This window comes from Gekko japonicus, unplaced genomic scaffold, assembly GCF_001447785.1.
Source record: "Gekko japonicus isolate JY-2015 unplaced genomic scaffold, Gekko_japonicus_V1.1 scaffold961, whole genome shotgun sequence".
Taxonomy (NCBI): domain Eukaryota; kingdom Metazoa; phylum Chordata; class Lepidosauria; order Squamata; family Gekkonidae; genus Gekko; species Gekko japonicus.
Genome location: NW_015175384.1, coordinates 557,179 through 581,858, shown reverse-complemented (window position 1 = coordinate 581,858; position 24,680 = coordinate 557,179). Strand labels below are relative to the sequence as shown.

Below are 24,680 nucleotides of genomic sequence, written 5' to 3'. Positions count from 1 at the left end.
CTTCTTCTTTTTCTTCTTCTTCTTCTTCTTCTTCTTCTTCTTCTTCTTCTTCTTCTTCTTCTTCTTCTTCTTCTTCTTCTTCTTTACCTTTGCCTGCTCAGCGGTGTGAGCCTGGGGCTTTTTTCTTTCTTCTGCTCGCCAGCACTCATGCATGTCGATGGTTTCCTGTCAAAAAGAACAGGACAGGCTCTACGACCAGCATTATCTTGTCCAATGGGACGCTCTCCTCCAACCTCTTTCTAACGAGAGGACATTTGGGAGGTCATTAATTCATAGGGTCACCGAAAGTCAGAAGGCATGTGATGCACACTTTTTACGAGGCTCCCATAATGAGGCAAACCTAGACAGCGTAATGAAAAGTAGAGAATCACCCTGGCAACAAATGTCCCATATGGTCAAAGCGATGGTATTCCCAGTAGTACTGTATGGCTGCGAGAGTTGGACTATAAGGAAGGGCGAGCGCCAAAGAATAGATGCTTTTGAGTTATGGTGCTGGAGAAGACTCTCGAAAGCCCCTTGGACTGCAAGAAGATCAAATCAGTCAATCCTAAAAGAAATCAACCCTGACTGTTCCCTGGAAGGCCAGATAATGAAATTGAAGCTCAAATACTTTGGCCACCAAATGAGAAGGGAGCACTCCCTGGAGAAGAAGACCCTGATGCTGGGAAAGACTGAAGGTCAAAGAAGACGGAGACGGCAAAGGATGAGATGGCTAGACAGTGTCATTGATGCAATGCACATGAAGTTGAGCACACTCCGGTTTGCCGACGGAAGATAGGAGTGCCTGGCGTGATGTGGTCCGTGGGGGTTGCGAAGAGTCGGACTCGACTGTGCGCCTGAACAACATGATGAGTACAGACAGGACACCTGCGTCCTGAACCTCCTGCCCATCAGCTTCATCGGATGCCCTCGATTCCATTTCTGCCAGCTCTCCTGTCTGGCTTTAATCTGACTCTTTCTTTCGGTCTCTCCTTTTCCCCTCTGTCATGACAGATGTTGGCAAAGTATTCCAAACCCCTCCATAGGTTGTGGTGTCCACATGTCAGTAGGAAAGCTGCCAGATCTCATTGCTGTGTGTTTTTTAAAAAAAAAATCTGTCTGACTCTTCCAGGCAGCACGACACCGGGATGGTTACTCTGATAAGTGCGCTAAACTAAACAATACTGTACTGCAAAAATCAGAACAGATATGCTGTTTAAATAAGTTAACGTGATATGTTTTTTTAACAAGGGTGTTATACAAAAATACAGTCAGTTTCAAATAGACAGAAGCGTTTTTTAATGAAGCAAATGATGTTAACGACGTGCTCCGGAATGTCCTGTGTCTTTTTGTGTCTGTTCGGCATGCCGTCTTCTGAACAAGATTCTGTCTACAAATAAACATTTACGACAAGACTTTTCTTCAAGGATACTCCAATCCAAATAGCCTAATTAATGTAAAAAGGTAAAGGTAAAGGTCCCCTTGCTCGAAAGCCAGTCGAGTCCGACTCTAGGGTTGCGGTGCTCATCTCCGTTTCCAAGCCGAAGAGCCAGCACTGTCTGAAGACGTTTCCGTGGTCATGTGGCCGGCATGACTAAACACCAAGGCGCACGGAACGCTGTTACCTTCCCACCAAAGTGGTACCTATTTATCTACTTGCAATTTCTTGCTTTCGAACTGCTAGGTTGGCAGGAGCTGGAACTAGAGACGGGAGCTCACTCCGTCATGTGGCACACTCGGGTCTCGAACTGCTGAACTACTGACCTTCCACAGCCTGCAGTTCAGCGTCTTAACCACTTGAGCCACCGCAGCTCCGGGGGAAAAAAATCTTATACGTACAGATAATTTCCATTTTTTTGTCTCTACAGATAATTTCCAGGCTGCAGTCATTCACACGTGTCTGTACTCTTCTCTCCCCAACAGTGTCGCAAGCACCTGAAGACCAGAAGGCTTGTGAGCGTGAAGCAACTTGGCGTTGACAGAATAGTAGATTTCCAGTTTGGGAGCGACGAAGCCGCCTATCACTTGATCATAGAGCTGTACGACAGGGTGAGCGGAGGGGAGGGTGTTTGTGACAGGAGGTTGTTCTGTTGACCATGGGGCTGTCACTGAAAAGACCCTTTCTCGTGTTCCTGCCAGACGGACCTCTTAGCTTGTTGGGACAGTTGGGGGGGGGGGGGCCCCTTGCGATCTGACGTCCTCAGCAGGAACATCTGGGGGAAGACGGTCCTTCATATTCCCCGGTCCCAAGCCATGTAGGAAAGAGAGTTTCTGGCTCCATTTCTCTCTCTGCTGAGTTTGCCAACTGTTAGGGCTCTGCTTTCTCCTCCAAGCTATTTCACCGTTGTTGGAGCATTTGGAGGGAGGAATACTTTGGAAGCCCTCTACTGTTCTTTAAGTATCTATAACCTCCCATTTCTTTGGGCATGCCAAAGTCTTGAGTGTGGGAACAGCCAGATGTTGAATCTCCAAAGTCTCCAAAATAAATCCACGTTTAAAGGTTAAAGCAAAATTTATTCCAAAGCATTTGAAAGAAACAGGAACACTAGAATTGTTAGGAATGGACACAGACCCCAGAGGGTAACATAATAAAGGAACTTTGAACCAAACTATAACCAATAGATCCCTTTCCCGCCGGCGCGAATAAGGAAGGCACTGACAGGTAATTACATGGGAATGCAACGGTTTGCCTTTCTCAAAACTGGCCCTTGGTTCACAGGCAAAAGATATCACTAACAAGCGAGCAGATAACAGGGCTTCGTCTTCCCACTCCAGCCGGGTAACCTTGAGCTGTTACAGGCACCTAAGAAAACAAGAATGTGAAGAATACAACAGAGCAGGCAAGGGGGGGGGGAAGAGAACACACTCAGGGAACGAGAACACTCAATGGCAGCTCGCTGACACCAGAGTCCTGAGGTGTCTGTGTTCAGGTGGCATAGAAGCTTCTGCACCCGCAGTTCAGCGACAAAATGTCTTGGATTTCTCGCAGGGGAACATTGTCCTGACTGACCACGAATACCTAATCCTGAACATCCTGAGATTTCGCACCGATGAAGCGGATGACGTCAAGTTTGCGGTTCGGGAGCACTACCCGGTCGACAGCGCCAAAGCGGCCTCGCCCCTGCCCAGTTTGGAAAGGTACCTCTGTGCCCCATGCAAAGTTTGGAGTACGGGAAAAGCAGAAGCCTCTGGCTGGCCACGGGTGGGGGCTTTTCAAGTTCTTGGGGGGTTCCAGCCAGCACTGATTCTCCATGTAGCTTTTATTGCATGGGAAGTGGCAGTGGAACATTCATGTGGCAGACATCTTTGCAATATCCTTGCGTCAGCCACCTGTGGCTGCCATCCCACCCAGCCACCAGAGGGATTTTGGGGGGCTTTAAAATAAATGATCGTGCACATGTCGTTATAGGTGTTCAAAATGCTTTGGTCTGTGTCCTGGAAAAGTTTTTTACTAATTCATTAATTAAAACATTTATACCTCGCTTTTTCTTGTGGTTCAAATGGCTTACAAATCTACTCTTAACTCTAGAAAGGGGACCAACACCGTCGCAACAGTCAGTGTGTGTGTTTTTGTGATTCTGCTGAATTCACCAACTAGATCTAACAAGACGAAAGGGAATACTTCTTTACACAAGTGATTAAAATATGGAATTCGCTACCAGAGGATGTAGTGATGGCCACAGGCATAGATGGCTTCTAAAGAGGGTTAGACAGATTGATGGAGGAGAGGTCCATCAGTGCTACTAGCCACGGTGACTAAAAGGAACCTCCACGTTCAGAGACAGTAAATCTCTGAATACCTGTGCCAGAAGGTAACATCAGGGGAAGGCCTCAGCCTCTATGCCCTGTTGTTGCACCTCCAGAAGAACTGGTTGGCCATTCTGTGAGATGGGATGCTGGAGTAGATAGACTCCAGTTGGTGTCAGGGTCCTTAGTTAGGCTACGCAACACAGGGCTTCATGAGAAGATAACTGTTTATTGGTAAATCCAGTACTAGAGACACGTGTACAGCTTGTGTCAGGAATGGCTGCCAATACTAGGGCCTCTGACTTATACTAGAATCAAACATCCCCCCTGTAAGCATGAGCCAATGGATACATCTCGCACGCGTGGGCAAAAGCAAGCAGGCAAAGCAAAAAGCCGTTAACTTTCCCAGCCGAGAAAACTGCAGCTGGAGCATCTACAAGGTCAAGCATAAGAAAGCAAACAGTTGGTGAGCCAGGGAGAGCTGAGACAGAAAACGGGAGGGCACCCCTCCACATTCCAGACCTATGACAGGGCTACCTGACAGTTGGGCTCTTTTAGTTTTTTTGAGCCCCTTAGGACTAATACACTTCCTCCAGTTGGGGGAAATGTTTGGAATTGTGTTTGATGTTTCTTTTCAGTCGTGTTTCTTTTTTTAAAGAATGCAAGAAACCGGAGTCGAATCTGCTCGACTCCACTGTAGTCCTTTTAAAAAGAAGCAAATATATGAAATAGAAAAGAGTAACATTTTAGGAAGAATCAGTCTGGTGCTTGCTATCAGCCATAAGAACTGAACAGGAGCTGAAGAAGAAGAGAAGAGATTGGATTTATACCCCGCCCTTCACTACCCAAAGGAGTCCCAGAGCGGCTTACAAACTCCTTTCCCTTCCCCTCCCCACAACAGGCACCCTGTGAGGTAGGTGGGGCTGAGAGAGTTTTGACAGAAACTGCTCTTTTTCAAGAATAGCTGTGCTAGGACTACGGCTTGCCCAAGGTCATCCAGCAGGTGCGAGTGGAGGAGTGGGGGATCAAACCCGGTTCTCCCGGATTAGAGTCCGCAGACTTAACCACGACACCAAACTGGCCATTATATGAACAAGATGGTGGCCTAGATGGGCCATTGGTCCTCTTACATTCAACCACCAGCTTTACAACTTGCCTCTCCCTTTGAGCAATAACTTCGCAATTCAGCCTTGGGTTCTTTCACAATTTTTTAATGTCTGTGAGGAATGACCGGTACTAGACCGGGAGCTAATAGAGTCAGTTTCACCACCTGATTGACTTTATCAGACTTTGGTCCAGCTGCAGTTAGAGGATCAGAAGAGTTGCCCGATGTGAGGGCCCACCCCATCCGTGGTGTGAAGTGGACAGGTTTCCCACCACACTACTATCACTGCCATCATAGCCTGGCCCTGGACAAGAGAACACCAGTGTCTCCCTGAGCAGACGACGCTGAGCTGGCGGGGCAGTTGCAATATGCCACCTTGTGGAAGAACAGAGCACTTTGTTAATAATAATACTATTGTCCTGTTGAGTTTTTAAATGGTTTTAAAAATGTTTTATATTTGATACTGACTTATGCCTGACTGTAAGCCGCCCTGAGCCCGCGTTGCGGGGAGGGCGGGGTATAAATTAAACCTATAAATATAAATAAATAAATAAATGTCTGCCTCGCTGACAGTTCTAAATTTTAAGTGGTTTTCGTTGTTTTGTCAATTGTGTACGTTTAAAATTTTTTATTTGTTTAAAAAATAACGGGGGGAAAAAGAACAAGGGGAAAAAAAGAACAAGGGGAGAACACTTAAAATCCAACAACTAAATACAATTTTTTTAAAAAGGGGGGGAAAGGTATATATAAAGACAAGAGAAAAATATAGCAACAGTTGTGGATCGACACATCAGTTTTTATGAACGGTTTCCATATATCTAAAAAGAAGTCCATACACAATTGTTATCTATATGCTATATGCTCAAATATTGATATTCTAAGGTCCTCAGTTCATTGATTAATCAGCAGTGGGTTTTTATCTTTCCAACGTTGTAATATGAGTCTTTTAGTTGTAATAAGGACGTGGAAGGTCTGTTTTCGTTGACCATCAGGTAGCCTCCAAGAGACGGACAGGCAGTTTAAAAGTACTTACGCATTCTCAGCAATCGATGAACATTCTAATACAAAATTGGTATGAGCCAGTCTGGTGTAGTGATTAGGAGCGCGGACTCTAATCTGGGAGAATCGGGTTTGATTCCCCACTCCTCCACACGGAGCTGCTGGTGTGACCTTGGGTCACTTACAAGTTCTTTCAGAGCTGTTCTCTCAAGGGCAGTTCTCTCAGAGCTCTCTCAACCCCACTTACCTCACAGGGTGTCTGTTCTGTTGTGGGGAGGGGGAAGAAGAATAAGAAGAAGAGATTGGATTTATACCCTGCCCTTCACTACCCAAAAGTGTCTAAGAGCAGCTTACAAACTCCTCTCCCTTCCCCTCCCCACAACAGACGCCCTGTGAGGTAGGTGGGGCTGAGAGAGCTCTTGACAGAAACGGCTCTTTTTCAAGAACAGCTCTTATCAGAACTAAGGCTTGCCCAAGGTCATCCAGCCAGGTGCACGTGGAGGAGTGGGTAATCAAACCCGGTTCTCCCAGATTAGAGTCCGCGCTCCTAACCACTGCACCAAACTGGCTCTCAAGGGAAGGGAAAGGAGTTTGTAAGCCGCTCTGAGACTCCTTTGGGTAGTGAAGGGTGGGGTATAAATCCAATCTCCTCTTCCTCTTCTTCTTCTAATAACTCTTCCTAGAAAAAACGAATGACTGGATACACCCAAAGCATATGTTTAAGGGATGCGTCCTTGTAAGTCCTTTGCTAAAAAGTGTCTGTGGTGTTCAGTATGTCTGAAATGTAATTTTATGCAGAATCAGTCGCAACTTAAGATCCATGGAGAGAGCAGGTATAAACCTTTTAAGGCCCCGTCCCATTGCTTTGGCAAAAGAGGAAGATCTGGCTCCCTATTCCATTCATTTTGGAGACTCTGCATATTGTATTAACTAATGTTTACAGTGTTACAGTGTTAATTGCAGTGTTTCTCTCAGGGGTCATTTCGTAGAAAGAGAGGTGCAGGAGCTCATTAGCATAACTTATCTGCATATGCCACACCCCCTGACATCACCGGAAGTGTGTCAGAAGGCAACACCCACCGCTCAGGCTCCACTGGACTGTTTTGGATTGCTAGCTATTGGGGGGGGGGGATGTGCAGATCTGTCCTCACAGAGGAGGGAGAGCTTGTACCTGAATAAAACTTGGTCTTAAAGGTGCCACTGGACTGTTTTGGACCAGGGGGAGGCTCTGCAACTTACCTGGCTGCTTCTTGCTCTGGCTGAGGGCTGCTGGGAGCAGGGGGTGGGGCTTGTTGCATCTGCCCGCCCCCTGGGCTCTTTACTGCCGGAGCTCCGCTCCTGTGTGCTCCTGCAGGAAATAACCCCTGGTTTCTCTGACTTTGTGCTCTAGCCTTGTTGCATTGTTTGTGGCATGCACTATGCTGTTTTGGGTCCCTTGTTTTCTGCTTTTATCATCCAATTTTATTATATCAGTTTTATTTTTTTATATATTTTATATATTTTTTATATTATATCATTGGTGTAAGGACAATACTGCTCTTATTGCATTGTTTTGAATTTTGTAATCTGCCCTGACTCTCAGTGACAAAAATTGGACCACAGATAAAGTAAACTGATAGACTGAGGCTAGCACCTCTAGGGACTCTTTCTGTGTCTTTGCACTCACAGCCCTCTGTACATAACCTACATTTAGGTACATCTTGAATAATTTGCCTTAAGGCCTCAGGTGTTGGCATGAATGAGACAGTGAACAAAAAAAGTCTTTATGTTGTCGAAGGCTTTCACGGCCAGAGTTCATTGGCTGTTGCAGATTTTCCGGGTCGTGTGGCCGCGGCCTTGGCATTGTAGGACCTGATGTTTCGCCAGCAGCTGTGACTGGCATCCTCAGAGGTATAACACCGAAAGATGGAGTACCCTCTGTGTCAAGATAATAACTCAGCCCTACCCCACCTTCCTGAGTGATATAAATTACCTGCCTATCATTTTCTTCTCACCTTGACACAGAGAGCGCTCCATCTTTCGGTGTTATACCTCTGAGGATGCCAGTCACAGCTGCTGGCAAAACATCAGGTCCTACAATGCCAAGGCCACGGCCACACGACCCGGAAAATCTGCAACAACAACAACAACAATCTTTGCTTTCCCCTTTCTTGTAAAATGTTATCGAATGTTGGCTGTTTATTCTTTTTCTCCTACTCTTTATAGGCTGACTGAAATAATAACCACCGCACCTAAAGGAGAACAGATAAAGCGAGTCCTAAACCCCCACCTTCGTAAGTATTTGGTTTAATTAAAATATTTTTAAATACACCAGCAATACACCAGCAATGAAACCAGAAATGCATCCAAGCAATAACAGGTAAATAACAAAGCTATATTCAGCAGTCCATGAAACAGCAGTAAAAATAATCACAAAGCAGTAAAAATAATCACAAAGTCTATGCATAAGGTGAAACCAACTTATGCATAGACATGGAAGGTCTATTTTTGTTGAGCATTGGGTAGCCTCCAAGAGACAGACAAGCAGTTTAAAAGTACATAAGAAGAAGAAGAGGAGATTGGATTTATACCCCGCCCTTCACTACCCAGAGGAGTCTCAGAGCGGCTTACAAACTCCTTTCCCTTCCCCTCCCCACAACAGACACCCCGTGACGTGAAGTAGGTGGGGCTGAGAGAACAGCTCTGACAGAACTATACCTTGCCCAAGGTCATCCAGCAGCTGCAAGTGGAGGAGTGGGGAATCCAACCCGGTTCTCCCAGATTAGAGTCTGTGCTCTTAACCACTACACCAAACTGGCATAAGCATCCTCAAAAACCGATGAACATTCTAACACAAAATTGGTATGAGCCAGTTTGGTGTAGTGGTTAAGTGCGCAAACTCTAATCTGGGAGAACTGGGTTTGATTCCCCACTCCTCCACTTGCAGCTGCTGGATGACCTTGGGCAAGGTATAGTTCTGTCAGAGCTGTTCTCTCAGCCCCACCTCCCTCACAGGGGGTCTGTTGTGGGAAGGGAAAGGAGTTTGTGAGCCGCTCTGAGACTCCTTTGGGTAGTGAAGGGCGGGGTATAAATCCAATCTCCTCTTCTTCTCTCCAATGTGCTGATCAGGAGGGAGCGGGCCTTCTGCTGGTAGAAGGAGTTTCAGAACTCCAGAGCAACCACTGAGCGCCCCCCCCCCCGAATGGGCTGTCCGAGACCAAAGTTCTCGGTGGGTGGGAATGATGAGAAGAAGCTGGTGTGAAGAACAAAGGCTTTGGGGATGCAGGAAAAAGAAATCTGTACCAATAACAGACAGCTGAACACACATGAAGCTGCCTTATACTGAATCAGACCATTAGTCCATCAGGGTCAGTATTGCCTACTCAGACTGGTAGCGGCTCTTGAGATGGTAGGTGTCAGCTATGCTGCCATGGGGGTTGGGGAGTTCATTCTGTGTCTGGTTAATTGCTGTTGCATTCCTATCCCTGCTGGTCTGCCTGTGCTGCAAGGCTTACCTCTACAGATGTGCAGGAGGAGGTTGTGTTGTCTAGAAGTCTCCTATGTACCGTGAGAGACTCCGAATTCCCAGCTTTAGCCAGCTAACCGTTTCCTAACTTGTCCCGCGCGCGGGAGGGTACCTAATTGGCCCATGCCAAGGGGGGGGGGGGCATACGAATACCTTATATCCTATTAGGCTCTATGGGTTGCCGCCATTCTTAACAGTGCCTATGTTACTGCATCTATAGCTTTGCAATAAAAGTATAACCGTTCCTGAATGTGTGTACTTCGTTAGCTGTGGGTTCTGACATTAGGTCGCATTGCCCACAACCTGGTCCTTTTAGCTGGTGGTGCCAGGGATTGAACCAGAGACCTTCTGTCTGCCAAGCAGATGTTCTGTCACTGAGCCACAGCCCTTCCCATTGACGGAGTTTGCTTTCAAACTCTGTATCTATAGGATATTCAGTGTTCTTCTCTCAAATATGGAGAATGGCATATATAGTTTGCAGGATGGCATTGCTGTTTGCTAAGCAGATTCATGACTTAAGAGTAGGGTCTCTTTATCCTTTGAAGGATGTCTGGATTCTGCCTTGCGAAAGCTGAAAATATGTGTTACGGGAAACGAAATCCATCTTTGCAATCCAGGCCTCCACCTGGCTGATCTACCTAACAACAATCCGCACCCCCTATACGTAATGGTTGAGGGAATTCTGTTCCATTGTATCTGAGGAAGTGCGCTTGCACACGAAAGCTTATGCTGTGAATAAAACTTTGTTGGCCTTAAAGGTGTTCCTGAACTCACTTTGTTCTGCTTCTTCAGACCAACATGGATACCCCGCCCGAATCTACCTGTTTTAAAGTGTTCTTTTCCTTTTTTCCCCTTCTTCCAAACAGCTTATGGAGCCACACTCATTGAGCACTGCCTTATAGGAGCGGGATTTTCAGGCAGTGCCAAAACAGACCAGATGGAAGGCAAAGGTGGGTGGCCAGACTGATTAGATTGATTTTAAATTAAAAAAAAATCTTAAATGAGAAATGTGACTGATCTTTGGCTGGGACACAAGGTTTTCTCTTGACACATGGGAATAAATAAACTTCTGACTTTAAGAACATAAGAGAAGCCAAGGTTGGATCAGGCCAGTGGCCCATCCAGTCCAACACTCTGTCACACAGTGGCCAAAAATACCAGGTGCCATCAGGAGGTCCAGCAGTGGGTCCAGGACACTAGAAGCCCTCCCACTGTTGCCCCCCCCCACACTCCAAGAATACAGAGCATTCCTTGACCCAGACATAAGAACATAAGAGAAGCCAATGTTGGATCAGGTCAAAGGCCCATCCAGCCCAACACTCTGGGTCACACAGTGGCCAGAAATACCAGTGCCATCAGGAGGTCTGCCAGTGGGGCCAGGACACTAGAAGCCCTCCCACTGTTGCCCCACCGCCAAGCACCAAGAATACAGAGCATCACTTGCCCCAGCCTGAGTTTCTGTCTACACCTTGTGGCTAATAGTCACTGATGGACCTCTCCTCCAGATGTTTCTTCAATCACCTCTTGAAGCTGTCCATGTTTGTAGCTGCCACCACCTCCTGTGGCAGTGAATTCCATGTGTTGATCACTCTTTGGGTCAAGAAGGACTTCCTTTTATCCATTCTAACCCGACTGCTCAGCAGTTTCCTGGAGTGCATTGAGAGCAATTTCATTGACTTTCCTTCAGTCAGAGGCCTGATAACCTTTAGAGACTGGGTATCGAAGAGACTGGTCATCTCAGTATAGCCCTGAGATTTAGTGGCGGATGCGTTGTTGTACAACAGGCAATGAGACCCTTCGTTTTCATGTGTCTCTTTTAAAAGGAATGCTTCCCTTACATGGGGGCGGGGGAGGGTAAAAGTTCACCTGTTCCAACTGATCATGTTGTGACTCTTGTATTCTTATGTCAGCCTTGTTAATCATGAACCCCCTCCCCGGACATATTCAGCATGCACAGAATGGTCCCAGCAGGACCCCAAAACGTCAACATCCTTGGTTTTAAAAAGCCCGTTCTTTTCTCTCTCTCTTTAGACTTCGAGAGGCTACTTGTCGCTTTACAAAATGCAGAAGAATATATGGAGACTGTGGACAGCTTTGATGGAAAGGTAGCTGGTGATAACTTGCTTTGATTTTTCATGCGTGTGCTCACGGTCGAGGATCCAGCGCCTCTCAAATTCTGTCCGGAAATGGAGTCAAGTCTAGGAGGCAGAACCAACAGGGGGAGAGGAGCTGGGAGATGCCCGTGGGCAGGGGTTCTTTCCTGCAGGAGTGCACAGGAGCGGAGCTCCAGCAGTACAGAGCCCAGGGGGCGGGCACATGCAGTAAGCCCCGCCCTTTGCTCCCAGCAGCCCCGAGCTACGAGGAGCACAAGGATCTGCGTGTCCCCCCCCCCATAGCTAGCAATCCAAAACAGTCCAATGGAGCCTGAGCAGTGGGTGTTGTCTTCTGACACACTTCCGGTGATGCCAGGGGGTGTGGCATATGCAAATGAGTTATGCTAATGAGCTCCTGCACCTCTTTTTCTACGAAATGACCCCTTCCCGTGGGGGAAATTAACATGGTTTGTCCCTCGAAATCTCAAGAATGTTGGGGTGTGTGCAGACACACAATTTGAGATTTCCAGTTGTCCCACTCCATGGCTGAACGCCTTCCTTGGTGTGTTTATCCAACTCTCTTGGAAACTAACCTTTGAAACTCTCAAAACGTTCCTGCCATTTCAACTCTGGCTGCTCTAGGTAGGCTTTGGCAGAGCAAGCAGGCCTTGGCACTGGGCATTAGGTGACCAATGGCCTCTTGTGGGTGAAAAGAGAACTCTGGTAATCAAGTTAAACACATCTGTGGCGTCCTTTTATTAGGGAGGTCTAGTTTTCCCTTTAAGTGTGCTCTTTGCTTTTGTAAACGGGGTAGTTTCTGCTGCCACCAGGAATTTAAGGATTTCCAAACCTTCTCTCTGTTTCTTTTGCTGGTAAGGTGACCTAGAGTCGGGGGCTTTTCAGGGTTCTATGTGGTCCCGAGGAAAGATAGAACTAAATTCAGGGATAAACTTGAACAAAAGATGATTTATTGAAGTAAGAACAAAATATGAGGTTGGTTATTCTGTAACTATCTTGGATAAAGGGACTTGAAAATATGTCTGTCAAATGTATCTTTTACTTTTTGTTTTGACTTTCAGTTCCAACTTTAACAGGAGTCGCTCTTTCCTATAGTCAGCCACACAGGCTAAGGACATATATTCTGCACTCTTTAAGAACTCACTCAGAACTAACTGAAAACTCGCTGACTTAACTCTCTAACTGAACAATTCCAACTGATTTCTAACTGTCTCTCATAACTGACACACAGACACACCCACACAGATTCACTTCAAAAACCCCTCCCACACTCTGTCATCCACCAATCACAGCACATTTGTTTCTCTCAGTCACTCTAGTCTACTAACCATGCACTCCAACCAAGCATTTAAAGGCACACACACTTTTTGGTGGTCCACGTTATCTGTAGAACTCTCCTCCAGCACTGCAAAAAAGTAACATACGATTTCAAGAAGAGAAACTAGGGGAAAATGTTCACAAATTGTCTCTTGTCTTACAGGGCTTTATCATCCAGAAGAGGGAGAAAAAGCCAAGTTTGGAACCGAACAAACCCACTGAAGAAATCCTCACGTACGTATTTCGATGGACTTTTCCTTTCCAGCCGGCTTCTTTCCTGACTGTTCATCTGGCAGTGATATAAAATCTGTCTCTTGCAGATACGAGGAGTTTCACCCTTTCTTGTTTTTGCAACACTCAAAATGTCCGTATGTGGAATTTGAGTCTTTCAACAAGGTATGGAGGTGTTTTTGCTATCAAATTTTAAGCATGCGGTGTAAAAAATTTTTTTATTGTCCGTGAGGGCTCAGGGGATATTGCAGTTAATAAAAAGAATCTTGCCTATTGTATGCACTCCAGGTGAGATTGTCAGTTATTTTGAATGTGGATTCGAAGAGTTGATGACAGTTTGAGGTTCGAGAAACTTTCAGATTCTAAATATCTGAAGATTTTCTGCCTTGGTGACCGATTTCAGCGGCAAAAAATTGTTGTTATCACCCGAAGTGCCTTTTCAGAAGTAAATTCTGAAGTATGAATGATGGGATTGTACGATTTATATTTTCAAATATTTATTTTATTATTTATTTAATTTATACCCTGAAACCTTTCCCAAAAAGGGAACTCGGGGCAGCTTACAACGTTTAAAGGACAATAAACACAAAATGCAATACAAATACAAATACATGCAATAAATACAGAACAATAAAACGAATGAAAACATCAATTTAAGTCAATCTGAACGATTAAAACAATTGGCCAGCTCCCCGGTCCGTAATGCTAACCACAGGCTGCATGAAACAACGCAGCCTTGCATGCCCTATGGAATGCTGAAAGAAGAAGAGATTAGATGTATATCTTGCCCTTCATTACCTGAAGGAGTCTCAGAGCGGCTTACAATCTCCTTTCGCTTCCCTTCCCCACAACAGACACCCTGTGAGCAATGCTCCCTCTAAGCTGTGGAGTCTTGTCAGCAAAAATCCTACTTTGTGAGCTCCTGGCATTAAAGTTGTAAGCGAGCAATTTGGCTAATGCATAAATTAGTTTGCTCTGGAGCCATCCTTCCTGAGCTAAGACAGAAATGTGTGAGCCGGAGGCTAAAGAACTGTGAGCTGGCTCGCACTAACCGAGCTTAGAGGGAACACTGCCTGTGAGGTAGGTGGGGCTGAGAGAGCTTTTTTGAGGACTGCTCCTGAGAGAACAGCTCTGAACGCACTTGTGACTGACCCAAGGTCACACCAGTAGCTGCATGTGGAGGAGTGGGGGAATCAAACCCGGTTCTTCCCAGATTAGAGTCCGCCCTCCTGACCACTGCACCAAACTGGAAGGCCCTGATGGGCACGAACCTCCCCAAGAAGCTGATTCTAGAGAGAGGGGGCAGCCACTGAAAATGCCCTTCCCCTGGTAGTTGACAAGCGGGCAGTTCACGGGCCAGGCACCTGTGGAAGGCCCTGCAATGATGAGCAGAGGAGGCCAGGGGGGTCGTACTGGGAGAGACGGTGATATATAATGATGTATTTAGAATATTTTAATGCCGCCTCTCCAGGAGCCTGCCCAAGGCTGCGTACAAAATAGAAACAATAAAAACATTAAAAGTTGTTAAAAACTAGCATTAAAAACCCAGCCAAGATGCCTTGGTGGCTGTTGTGAGGGCAGAAAGGTGAGATATCAACGATGTACAATAAAATAACAAATAAAAACATAAACCATAGAAACAGACCACTGCCAGGTAGAAATAATAGTTTTCAGACTAAAATAGCATTTAAATCAGCCCCATAACGAAAAGCCTCGGTGAACAGAGATGTTTCGGACTTGAAGAGAAGAAGAAGAAGAAGAGGAGGAAGAAGAGGAGGAGGAGGAGGAGGAGGAGATTGGATTTATACCCCGCCCTTCACTACCCAAAGGAGTCTCAGAGCACCTTACAAACTCCTTTCCCTTCCCCTCCCTGCAACAGACGCCCTGTGAGGCAGGTGGGGCTGAGAGAGCTCTGACTGAGAACTGTCCTTGAGAGAACAGCTCTGACCGAACTATGCCTTGCCCAAGGTCATCCTGCAGCTGTAAGTGGAGGAGTGGGGAATCAAACCCGGTTCTCCCAGATTAGAGTCCTTACACTTAACCACTACACCAAACTGGCTCTCTTGCAAGTAAAAGAAAGCAACATAGGCACCAGATGAGACTCAAGGGGAAGGGCATTCTGCCGGCGAGGGGCCACTCCTGAAAAGTCCCTGTCTCTGATTGCCACCTGCCTTGCCTGTGAAGGTGGTGGGCACGGAGGTCAGGGTGTGTGAGGCAGATCTTAACTGGTGGGCTGGATCTGCTTTGTTCCAACTCATATTTTCGTTATCTCTACTGAAATCTTGATTTTTATATGCCTTTTTAATTTTTTTTTGAAAGGCAGTGGATGAATTCTACTCCAAGCTGGAAAGCCAGAAGATCGACTTGAAGGCGTTGCACCAGGTACCGCTTTCTTGAGAAATTTCTCCTTTTGAAATAACGTGTGCTCAGTCGGCTCGATGGCTGCCTGCGGGCTACAGATGGTTGGAAAGAGAGGCCATGTTCATTCACTCGCTTTCCAACCTGGGCTGCTCCTGTTCTTGCTGTGACTGTACCTGAAGCAGTGGTACATTCATGTCAGAATGCTCTCTCCCTCCCCTCCCCCCCGCCTTTTGTCCCTGAAAGGAGAAGCAAGCATTGAAGAAGCTGGAAAATGTTCGGAAGGACCACGAGCACAGATTAGAAGCACTCCACCAAGCCCAGGTAGGATCTTTGAGTAGACATGTAAAATTTCCAGACATTTGGAAGCCACGGAAAGAAACAGACGGGCTGACTCTGGCCCCCGGGCTTTATGTTTGACACCTGTGGCCTACCTGGCAAATTAGTGGAAACAGCTATTAAAGATAGACTTACTAAGTATATAGCGGAACAAGCCCTGCTGAGAGAGAGTCAGCATGGCTTCTGCAAAGAGGAGTCCTGTCTTACCAACTTTTTACCGTTTATTTGTTAACAAAAAAACATGGACAAGGTTGAACCAGCATCTTCCACTGGTGGACCTCCTGATGGCCCCTGGGTTTTGGCCACTCTGTGACACAGACTGTTGGACTGGATGGGCCATTGGCCTGATCCAACATTGGCTTCTCTTAGGTTCTTACGAGGGGATTGGATTAACATATGGAGCGGAGGTCCACGAGTGGCTATTAGCCACAAGATATAGATGGAGCGCTCTGGGGCAGTGATGCTCTGTAGTCTTGGTGCTGGGTGGGGGGGGCACAGTGGGAGGACATCTGGAGTTCTGGCCCCGCTGGTGGACCTCCTGATGGCCCCTTGGTTTTGGCCACTGTGTGGCACAGAATGTTGGACTGGATGGTCCATTGGCCTGCTCCAACATGGCTTCTGTTCCGTTCTTACGAGGGGATTGGATTAACATGTGGAGCGGAGGTCCGTGAGTGGCTATTAGCCACAAGATATAGATGGAGCACTCTGTCTGGGGCAAGTGATGTTCTGTATTCTTGGCGCTTGGGGGGGGGGGGGGCCAACAGTGGGAGGGCTTCTAATGTCCTGGCCACACTGGTGGACCTCCTGAGGGCACCTGGTAGTTTTGGCCACTGTGTGATACAGAGTGTTGGACTGGAGCGGCCATTGGCCTGATCCAACACTGGCTTCTCTGATGTTCTTAACCTTCTGTCAGCAGTCTGATAGAAAGAAGTCCAGAACGATCTCAGTACTGCTCTGCCCAGACCCATCTCGGCAGTACTGCATGGTCCACTTTATCGAAGGTACCTGCTCCTTGGAAGCAGGGCAGCTACAAGCGTGCCAATCAATAGACTTCTCTCCTCTCCTGTCCCTCAGACCCACCGATGAGATGCTCCTGTAAGTCTGATGGTGAAGGCAAGCTTTCGTAGGGCTGTTCTTGCTGGTAGCCTTACTGAAGGCTGGTGCAGGGCAATGGGCTACTGTCTTCCAAATTCCCTGCTTAGGTCTGAAGATCCACAAGAGGCTGCAGGCAAGCCTTTGGTGCTCCATGTCTCTCTCCTTTCCCAAAGGAAATCGACAAGGTGAAAGGCGAGCTCGTAGAAATGAACCTCGAGATCGTCGACCAAGCCATCCAGGTGGTCCGGAGTGCCTTAGCGAACCAGATCGACTGGACGGAGATCGGTGCCATCGTCAAAGAGGCCCAAGCCCAGGGGGACCCGGTGGCCAGCGCCATCAAGGAGCTGAAGCTGCAGACCAACCACATCACCATGCTCCTGAAGTGAGTCCGGCCCCCGCTGGTGGACCTCCTGCTGGCCCCTTGGGTTTTGGCCACTGTGAGACGCAGAGTGTTGGACTGGGTGGGCCCTTGGCTTCATCCAACATTGTGGCTTCTCTTATGTTCTTATGTCTGGGGCAAGGGATGCTCTGTGTTCTTGGTGCTTGGGGGGGGGGGGCAAGAGTGGGAGGGCTTCTGGTGTCCCGGCCCCACTGCTGGACCTCCTGATGGCACCTGGTATTTTTGGCCACTGTGTAACAGAGTGTTGGACTGAATGGGCCACTGGCCTGATCCAGCATTGGCTTCTCTTAGGTTCTTACGTCTGGGGCAGTGATGCTCTGTATTCTTGGTGCTTGGGGGGCAAGAGAGGGAGCACTTCTGGAGTTCTGGCCCTGCTGGTGGACCTCCTGATGGCCCCTGGTATTTTTGGCCACTGTGTGACACAGAGTGTTGGACTGGATGGGCCATTGGCCTGATCCAGCATTGGCTTCTCTTTGGTTCTTACGTCTGGGGCAGTGATGCTCTGTTTTCTTGGTGCTTGGGGGCCAAGAGATGGAGGGCTTCTGGAGTTCTGGCCCCACTGGTGGACCTCCTGACAGCAGCTGGGTTTTGGCCACTGTGTGACGCAGGGTGTTGGACTGGATGGCCCATTGGCCTCATCCAACATGGCTTCTCTTAGGTTCTTACGTCTGGGGCAGTGATGCTCTCGGTGCTTGGGGGGCAAGAGAGGGAGCACTTCTGGAGTTCTGGCCCCTGCTGGTGGACCTCCTGATGGCCCCTGGGTTTTGGCCATTGTGTGGCACAGAGTGTTGGACTGGATGGGCCATTGGCCTGATCCAACATTGGCTTCTCTTAGTTTATTGACTGTTGTGCTGACTGGAGAAAGAGAGAAGGTGGAAAGGGGTTGTGCCCCCCCCCCCCCGGTCGAACAAGGCAAACGCCAGAGTTTAGCATCTTGGAATCCCATCAGCGGTGAGCTGGGAAGGTGGCGGAACCATGGGACTGTTAAAGGCTACCAACCCCCCTCTAGAATGAGGATTCCGTACCCTCGGTGCTGCCACCGAGGAAAGTCCCGTGCCTCTCCCAGTGGGGGAATGCGGAGGGCAGGGCCTTTTCTAAAGAGCCGGATGTACGATCAGTGGATATGGGACATCCTGAGGTGCCGTGATCCCTGAATCTTTGAGGATTCAAAGGTGACAACCAGCCTGTGATGACCCCTTATCTGGGGAGGTCTGGTTTCCCTTTAAAAGTGTTCCTTATTTTGTTCTACTAGGGTATATCCGGCTGCCATCAGGAAATTTAAGGCTTTCCAAACCTTTTCCCTTCACTTTGGCTCTTTACTGGGTAGGTAGGTCAAGTTTAAGGCTCATGAGGATCTATATGGTCCTAAGGAAGAGTTGGCGTACTTGAATAAAAGAAGATTTATTGAAATAATTCATAAATAAAGGGTAGAACAATGTAACCAGTAAGGTGAATCTTTTTAACAATTGCTTGGTGTCTCACACAAGATCTGCTCCCTTCCTGACAGGGATTTTCCAGGTAACTTTGCAACACTTTAACTCCAGGACATAGACGTAGACTGTTTCACTCCAGTCTGTCACTCAGACTTTCTTATAACTCTGAACAACATCAACAGACAGCTTAACTGCTTTCACACCGAAATGCTTCTCACTTTTCTCATACACAGAACTTAACTCGCTGCTTCTCTCACAGACCTCAGAACTAACTCCCTTAACAACTGTCTTCATCAACTGTCAAACCTGTAACTGTCACTCTTGACAGACATACATATTCATCCACTCAGAGCCATTTCCAAAACCCCTCCCCCTCTCTGTCAATCACCAATCACACCACTCTTGTCTCTTCAACCACTCTAATATATCTCAGCCATGCAACCAAACTTTTAAAAAGACACACACACACATATATAAAACAAGGAATCATTACACAGCCCTTTGGATTTAGAGCGCAGAGCAGGTCTAGCCTGTGGGGTGTCCACTGAAGTCGCGTTATCGGACTAGAGGTTAGGATCAATGCTCCCTCTAAGCTGTGGAGTCTTGTGAGCAAAAATTCTAAATCAAGCTAAATCATGCCACGGCATTCCCCATTACTTCGTGTGGGTGTGACACTTGGACAGCGAAGGAAGCCAAGAGGAACAACGCGGATTCCTTTGAAATGGGGTGTTGGAGGAGAGGGTCTTACGGATACCGGGGACTGCTGACCACTACAGTCTGGTGTGTCGTGGTCAGGTGCGCGGACTCTAATCTGGGAGAACCGGGTTTGATTCCCCACTCCTCCACTTGCACCTGGCTGGATGACCTTGGGCAAGCCGTAGTTCTGATAAGAGCTGTCCTTGGAAAAGAGCAGTTCCTGTCAAGAGCTCTCTCGGCCCCACCCACCTCACAGGGTGTCTGTTGTGGGGAGGGGAAGGGGAAGGGGTTTGTAAGCCGCTCTGAGACACCTTTGGGTAGTGAAGGGCAGGGTATAAATCCAATCTCCTTCTCCCCCTCCTCTTCTTCCTCCTCCTCCTCTTCTTCCTCTTCCTCCTCCTCCTCCTATTCTTCCTCCTCCTTTTCCTCTTCTTCCTCCTCCTCTTCTTCTTCCTCCTCCTCCTCTTCCTCCCTCCTCCTCCTCCTATTCTTCCTCCTCCTCCTTTTCCTCTTCTTCCTCCTCCTCCTCTTCTTCTTCCTCCTCCTCTTCCTCTTCCTCCTCCTCTCCCAAATCCACTGTCTGAGGCCAGTGCCTCATCTCACCTCTTCATAGAGTTGGCCCCCAGTGAATGTCCAATTTCTGGTCCAGACCTTTCAAAGCCCCCTTTCCTGTTTGTTCAGAAACCCATACGTGCTCTCAGATGTGGAGGAGGAGGAGGCGGAGGAAGCGGCCACAAAAGAGGAGGCGGCGGAAAAACCGAAGGGGAAGAGGAGGAAGAACAAGGCCAAGCAGCCGACGAAGCCTCTCAAGGACCAGCCTTTGCTTGTGGACGTGGACCTCAGCTTGTCTGCCTACGCCAACGCCAAAAAGTGAGCCTCTTTCTCGGGGAGATGCGCCAGAGGCCCTGGGGTAGAGCAGAGGGCAATATCCATGGCTAGGGTTGTTGCCTCTGAAGCCGGGCAAAGGATCCGTGGGGAGCTGCCGGACACCGAGTCAGCCCATTCGTCCGTCTCCTTAACGTCACTGGCTGCTCTGACTGGCAAGGGGCTCTCATGGGCCTCCGGCTCGGCTGAGACATTTCCCTCCCTATAAGAATCTCAGAAGAGCCCTGCTGGATCAGACCAGTGAGGGTCCATCTAGTCCAGCATCCTGCCTCACATAGTACCCAACCAGTTTCTCTGGAGGGCCAACAACAGGGCAGAGAGGCCGAAGCCTTCATTAGAACATCAGAAGAGCCCTGCTGGATCGGACCAGTGGTCCATCTAGCCCAGCATCCCGTCTCACACAGGGGCCAGCCAGTTTTTCTGGAGGGCCAACAACAGGGCAGGTAGAGGCTAAGGCCTTCATTAGACCATAAGAAGAGCTCTGCTGGATGAGACCAGCAGTCCACCTAGTCCACCATCTGGTCTCATACAGGGGCCAACCAGTTCCTTTGAAGGGCTAGCAACAGGGCAGAGAGGCTGAGGTCTTCCCCTGATGTTGCCTCCTGGCTTTGGGATTCAGAGGATTAGTGCCTCTAAACGTGGAGGTTCAACAGGTAGACCTTATCCTAGCACAGTAAGAACATCAGAAGAGCCCTGCTGGATCAGACCAGTGGTCCATCTAGTCCAGCATCCTGTGTCACACGGTGGCCAACCAGTCCCTCTGGAGGGCCAACAACAGGGCAGAGAGGCCGAGGCCTTCATTAAAACATCAGAAGAGCCCTGCTGGATCAGAGCAGTGGTCCATCTAGTCCAGCATCCTGTCTCACACAGGTGCCGAGCAGTTCCTCTGGAGGGCCCACGACAGGGCATATAGAGGCCAAGGCCTTCATTAGACCATAAGAAGAGCCCTGCTGAGTCAGACTAGGGGTCCATCTAGTCCAGCATCCTGTCTCACACAGTGGCCAGCCAGTTCCTCTGGAGGACCAACAACAGGGCAGAGAGGTGAAACACATGAAAGCTTATACCTTGAATAAAACTTTGTTGGTCCTAAAGACTGGACTCAAACTTTGTCCAGTTTTGCATAGTTTGCGGAAAGCTTGGATATAAAGAGGAATGGGCAACTAGGGGTCGGGGAGGGGCTGTGACTCAGTGGTTGTTTTTACACTTCGTACACTGATGTCCTCTACCTTTGTAACCCCCTTTGTTCCTTGTGCTATGTCACACCTCAGGCCCTTTTCCATTGGCCTTCTTCTTCCAGTTCTCTGATGCTGATCCTACTGCACTGTTTGTGGGAGGTCTTTGCTGTCTGATCAAATGCAGATCACAAAAGTCTGAAAATGCATAAATAAATAAAATAAATGCATTTTCAGACTTTTGTGATCTGCCTTAAGTCTCTGTGAGAACGGCCGGCTGTAAATGAAGCTAATAAGTCCCAGGTCCATTCTCAGACATCTCCAGTAGGAGGAAATCTAGTATATGGGAAAGGACTTTTTGTGCCCGAGACCCTGAGTAGACAACACTGAGCTAGACATTCGAAGGGTCTGTCCCAGCACAAAGCAGCGTGATGTGTTCCATTTGACTGACGGGAAGCTCTGATCGTGCTCTGTGTTCTCCAGGTATTACGATCACAAGAGGCATGCAGCCAGGAAAACCCAGAAGACCGTGGAAGCAGCAGAGAAGGTATCAGTGAATTTTTTTTGGTCCTTTCCCCCTTAAGAATCAAACAAGTGGGGACCCACAAGGAACTTGCGGGCGCAGCCATCCCGTTCCCCCCATCTTTCCCTCCTTCCTTCTCCCCCTGCTTCTCTCAGTCTCTCACTCTTTCTCCCTTCCGTCCAGTGCTCCCTCTAAGCTGTGGAGTCTTGTCAGCAAGAATTCTACTTTGTGAGCTCCTGGCATTAAAGTTGTGAGCGAGCGATTTTGGCTCCTGCGTAAATTAGTTTGCTCTGGAGCCCTCCTTCCCGAGCGAAGACAAAAATGGGTGAGCCGGAGGCTAAAAAACTGTGAGCTCGCTCACACTAACTCAGCTTAGAGGGAACACTGCTTCGGCCACTCTTTTTCTTACTCTCCCTGTTCCCCATGCTCATCTCTGGCCCGCATTTGCAGGTTTAAGGACCCACAGATCAGGGCAGAGTTGGTATCTCTCTATATTATAAAGCAGTAAGACGCAAACTGCACGCAATGCGCCCCTACAGTGTTAGGACGGCTCGGCTGTCCGTCAACGGCGTGGCCACGTCCCATTGGCCGCGTCGTCTCAGTCCCACCTCAGACGCAGCTTCACGTTCCCGGGGGCTGGAGGCGACGGGCGGCTGTGGCGGACGCCGGGCTAAGACTGGCGCCGGGGGGGGGGGCGAGCCCCCGCCGCGGGACAGGCAAGTCCCTCGAGTGGCTGGGTCCGACGGGCGGCGGCCTAAGACCGCCAGCCGCCTCGGTCACGCCGGAGAGGGGGAGGAGACGGGGAGGTTAAGGTGACGGGTGGCTTCGACGGGCGACGGACTCATACCGGAGGCCGACTGCGTCACGCCGGAGAGGGAGGAGGCGAGCGCTGTGCCGAGGACACATGAGAGGCGCGAGTGGCTGGCCCAGACGGGCGACAGCCACAGACCGACAGGCGCCTGGGTCCGGCCAGAGAGGGGGAGGAGGCGAGCGACCGGCGCGGGACGGCCAAGTCCTGCGAGTGGCTGGGTCCGACGGGCGGCGGCCTACGACCGGCCGCGGCCTGGGTCACTGCGGAGAGGGGAAGGAGGCGGGGGGGCGGCTAGCCGCCCGTTGTATCGCCCTTCGCAACGGGCCTTCCTCCCTAGTTAGATATATAGAGAGTGGCTTTAAAAATGTCTCACTTCTGTTTGGTTTGGTTCAGGCAGAGCCAGGGACAGAGATGTCTCTCTCTCTGTCTCTCTGTCTCTCTCTCTGTGTCTGTCTCTCTGTCTCTGTCTCTGTCTCTCTCTCTGTGTCTCTCTCACCAGTTTTGTCTACTGGTTAAGTGCACGGACTCTAATCTGGGAGAGCCGGGTTTGATATTCCACTCCTTCTCTTGCAGCTGCTGGATGACCTTGGGTCAGTCACAAGTTCTGATAAGAGCTGTCCTTGAAAAAGAGCAGTTTCTGTCAGAGCTCTCTCAGCCCCGCCTACCTCACAGGGTGTCTGTTGTGGGGGGAAGGGAAAGGAGTTTGTAAGCCGCTCTGAGACTCCTTCGAGTAGTGAAGGGCAGGGTATAAATCCAGTCTCTTCTTCTTCTTCTTCATGTACGCCCTGCCTTTCTCCCCTAAGGGGGACCCGAAGCGGCTTACGTCATTTTCTCCTCCGTTTTATCTTCACAACAACCCTGTGAGGTGGGTTAGGCTGAGAGTGTGTGATTGGCCCAAGGTCACCCAGCGAGCTTTCATGGCTCGAGTGGGGTTTCAAGCCCGGGTCTCCCAGATACTAGTCCGACATTCTTGGCTCTCGATTTAGATTGAAGTCCAGCGGCACCTTAGAGCCCAACAAGATTTTTGAGGTATGAGCATCTGAGAGTCGACACTCCCTTCGTCAGATACCCGAGGAAAGGGGAGCGTGGACTCTCAAGAGCTCAGATCCCGAAAATCTTGTTGGGCTCTAAGGTGCCGCTGGACTCGAACCCAGCTCTTCCACTGCAGACCCGACACAAGGACCCTCTGAAAGTTTTTCCCGATTTGGTGGCAGTGAAGAACGAGACGGTCACATTAATCACGTCTGCGGAATGAGTTACGTGCTGCATGCTCTTTATTTATTGAAACATTCGTGTCCTGCCTGTTTTTCACTATTATTGCCAGCTGCCTTGAACCACAAGGGAAGGGTAAGATATCAATGTTTTAATAAACAAATAAGTTGGGAGGAGACAAAAGATAAGTCCATTAAGAGAACACAAAACAGCACACAGATTAAACACATGCTAACAAGTAATGCAACTGATCCGGTGTCCCGGTGACGTCCATGGACGTAACACGCCCGTGCTGCAGAGCGGGCATGCTCAGAAATGCGAAGACCTGCGAGTGCCTGCGAGTGCCTTCATTCTGGAAGCGTTTTTTTTGGAGTTTTCATGGTGGTCTGAGCTCCAAGCAACAAACCCTGGGGTAGGTGGGGGGCAGATGGATAAATCCCTAAGAAATATTAGGTAAATGCAAAGGTTTCCTTTGCTCGAAAGCCAGTCAAATCCGACTCTAGGGATGCGGTGCTCATCTCCGTTTCCAAGCCGAAGAGCCAGCGCTGTCCAAAGATGTTTCCGTGGTCATGTGGCCGGCATGACTAGACGCCGAGGCGCACGGAACACTGTTACCTTCCCACCGAAGCAGTAGCTATTTATCTACTTGCAATTTCTTGCTTTCGAACTGCTAGGTGGGCAGGAGCTGGGGCCAGAGACCGGAGCTCATTCTGTCACGCGTGGCACTCAGGTCTTGACTGCCAAACTACCGACCTTCCGGCC

At 48.8% G+C, this 24,680-nt stretch overlaps 1 protein-coding gene across 1 annotated transcript in view; it reads left to right on the top strand.

Annotated features, from left to right (window-relative positions):
• Positions 1-24,680, top strand: part of NEMF (nuclear export mediator factor) — a 66,387-nt gene that overhangs the window by 5,192 nt on the left and 36,515 nt on the right. Inside the window, exons 4-15 of the mRNA XM_015425608.1 lie at positions 1,903-2,028; positions 2,969-3,117; positions 8,036-8,103; positions 10,202-10,285; positions 11,367-11,440; positions 12,927-12,997; positions 13,084-13,159; positions 15,314-15,376; positions 15,599-15,676; positions 16,960-17,168; positions 19,997-20,185; positions 21,856-21,919. Of these exons, the coding sequence (XP_015281094.1) occupies positions 1,903-2,028; positions 2,969-3,117; positions 8,036-8,103; positions 10,202-10,285; positions 11,367-11,440; positions 12,927-12,997; positions 13,084-13,159; positions 15,314-15,376; positions 15,599-15,676; positions 16,960-17,168; positions 19,997-20,185; positions 21,856-21,919 (1,251 nt within the window). The remainder of the gene's footprint in view (positions 1-1,902; positions 2,029-2,968; positions 3,118-8,035; positions 8,104-10,201; positions 10,286-11,366; positions 11,441-12,926; positions 12,998-13,083; positions 13,160-15,313; positions 15,377-15,598; positions 15,677-16,959; positions 17,169-19,996; positions 20,186-21,855; positions 21,920-24,680) is intronic.